Source organism: Lathyrus oleraceus, chromosome 3 (assembly GCF_024323335.1).
Source record: "Lathyrus oleraceus cultivar Zhongwan6 chromosome 3, CAAS_Psat_ZW6_1.0, whole genome shotgun sequence".
Taxonomy (NCBI): Eukaryota; Viridiplantae; Streptophyta; class Magnoliopsida; order Fabales; family Fabaceae; genus Lathyrus; species Lathyrus oleraceus.
The window spans coordinates 349973345-349975973 of record NC_066581.1 but is presented as its reverse complement, the minus strand read 5'-3'; the positions used below and the strand labels follow the sequence as shown (position 1 = coordinate 349975973).

Below are 2629 nucleotides of genomic sequence, written 5' to 3'. Positions count from 1 at the left end.
ACATATTCAAAAGTCAGACAAAGGTACAAGACATCAAATGTACATAGTGATGTAACGTCTAGAATTGTCAAGGTCATGAATGTTGGATTAAAGAGTACAACTATAAATACAACGAAGCAGGGTCAAGAACAAAGGAAATTGATTATTCACATATTAGTCACATTGTGGCTTTGCATATACATCGTAGGTAGGTTCAAAAAAATCAATACAAAAATAGTCTTAGTGTCGTTGGCCTTCTAGCCTACTAGTATATTTAAACATATAGTAATTACTAATTTAAATACAAAAATAGGTAGGTTCACAGATATTGTGTTCACTGCAAATAAGCAAATAGTTTCACAAAACTTATTGACTAGGTAAGTTCAAAAAAATCAATACAAAAATAGTTTTAGTGCCTTTGGTCTTCTAGCCTACTAGTCTATTTAAATATATAGTAATTACTAATTTAAATATGTTTAAATAAAATAGTCTTTAAGTAGTCTAAGAGGCCAACAATACTATTGAAAATGTCAAATTCAAATCCGAAAATAAATCTATAAAAAACTATAGGTAGACCTAAGCCTTATTTTTTTACATGCTCTATTAAAACTTAACAAAGTCTAATTCAACCCATTGTATTCTCACTTTATAGACGAGGACAACAAAAAAAAATACATTTAATTTTTAAAAATTAAATGTAAAATAGATCACGTATATTTTCCATCAATAACATGAAATTCAAACTATACTAATACATGACATTTCCTATAAAAAAAATATTACATGATATAATTAAATTAACATAAAATTGTAACAACCCTCCTTAGCATTATAATTATTGAGTTTTCAAATATTTACCTATAGATATGTATAATCTAAACACTAGAATTTAAACCAACGGCATAACAAGAGGTGGAAGTGGAACAACCAGAAGTCCATAACATTGGAGGAGAATGTTGTGAGGAAAAAGAAAATTCTGAGTAATCATCACTATCAACATTGTTTGTAGGGTTCCTAACCATGAATGGCACCATATCTTCAAGCAACCCTTGTGAGCCCAAATTTTCTTGGGCCAAATCTTGTGTAGAGTCCAATAAGGTGGGTGGTGATATGAGTTCCAAAGAAGCACTAGCTTGGGCTTCATGGGCTTCTTGTATATTCATATTCTGGCCTTCATGAACATCATTTCCTTGATGGGCTTGTGTTGGGCCTTTTGAAGATGTGGGCTTGGGCCTCTTGATTGGTGGATGAGAACTAGATTGATGTGATTGGCCCACTAGGAAATAAGGATAAGTAAAGTGCAAGTGAAGCCCTTCATAAGTGATTATAAGAGTGTCATGATCTTCATTGGATCTTTCAACTTGCTTCTTAGCACTACATCTTGGGTTGGTGCACCTATAGTAACTTCTGTTTGTTTCATACAATAAAAAAATTAATTAAATTTTGTACTTAAGTTTATTAAGAACATATGAAAGAAAGTAAATACATGTCTGCTAATCTTATCTTAAATGATGTAAGTCAATATAGTCAGATTAGATGTTATCACTAGAATTTGAACTTTAATACTCACGATTCAGTACGTGATTTTTCAGTGGTTATTACCATTTCGTTTTCATACCTAAAAAGTTTTGAAGAATTTACCTAGGATTTGGGCTATTCTTAATGGATTTTTGACCATATTTCCTCCACCTATATCCATCATCACCCATTCCATTTCCAAAGCATTTGATTTTCAAAGTGTACTTATTCTCAATCTTACTCAAACTTCCTTCCAATATAGAAACTCTGAAACAAAACACAATAACACACATCAAATAAGTATCCATACTTAGTTATTAAGAAAAGGATGTTTATGTGTTCTTCATACCTTGTTGATGAAATTTGTGGAAAAGTCTCTCTTTGGTTAGTAACAAACAAAGCATTTTCAATATCTGAAATAGTAGGACCTGAATAAATATTTGAAATGAACCTATTAAAAGGTTGGTCTTTTGAAGAATCATGACTCATATTGTTGCTTACTTCATTTACTCTCTCTTGTGGCAACATAAAAAGAGGAGTCTCATCATCTAAAAGCTCTCTTAAAAGCTCATCATCTTCTGACCCTTGTTCTGACCAACTAGAACTCATAACTTTTTCCATCATCATTGTCTTTGAGATGGATGACTCAATCATACTCATTAGGCTTTAAAGAGAAAATAGTATAATTGAAATGTGGACTTAGGTGAATGGAGCAGATAGATGAGGAGGTAGTTGTGAATTGTGATGTGTTGATACCATCTTGACTTTTAAAATAAGCCAAGCAAGGTGGCTGTGTGGTTTTTTTTGTATGTATTCTAGGTTGACTTTTGTGGAGATTTTCTATTCCAAACAATGTTGGAATCTTGTCGGTTAGCTATAAAATCATGTGTTTTTTTTCACTAGCTCATAATTTAAAATGTTTCTTTTTTACTATCCATACAACTTAATTACTATGTGGAATCTAAGCATTCAATTGCATGAGGTTAGTTTCTTTGTTATTTTTTCCTTTAATGATTGTAAACAATTAGGAAGTGGAACGGTTGTAAATTTTATGGTTTTTTGGATTCTTTACTGGATCAAGATATTATCTAGGGATCAAAATTACATACGGTTGCTATTCTGATTATCAATT

General features: G+C 31.3%; 1 protein-coding gene across 1 annotated transcript; it reads right to left on the bottom strand.

Annotated features, from left to right (window-relative positions):
• Window positions 1-646: 646 nt before the first annotated feature.
• On the bottom strand, window positions 647-2249 carry LOC127129239 (probable WRKY transcription factor 49). The gene is made up of 3 exons (XM_051058497.1): window positions 1847-2249; window positions 1621-1764; window positions 647-1386 (listed from the first exon to the last, which is right to left on the bottom strand). The coding sequence occupies exons 1-3, from the start codon at window positions 2155-2157 to the stop codon at window positions 855-857; spliced, it is 987 nt and encodes a 328-aa protein (XP_050914454.1). The 5' UTR covers window positions 2158-2249; the 3' UTR covers window positions 647-854.
• Between the last annotated feature and the right edge of the window lie 380 nt (window positions 2250-2629).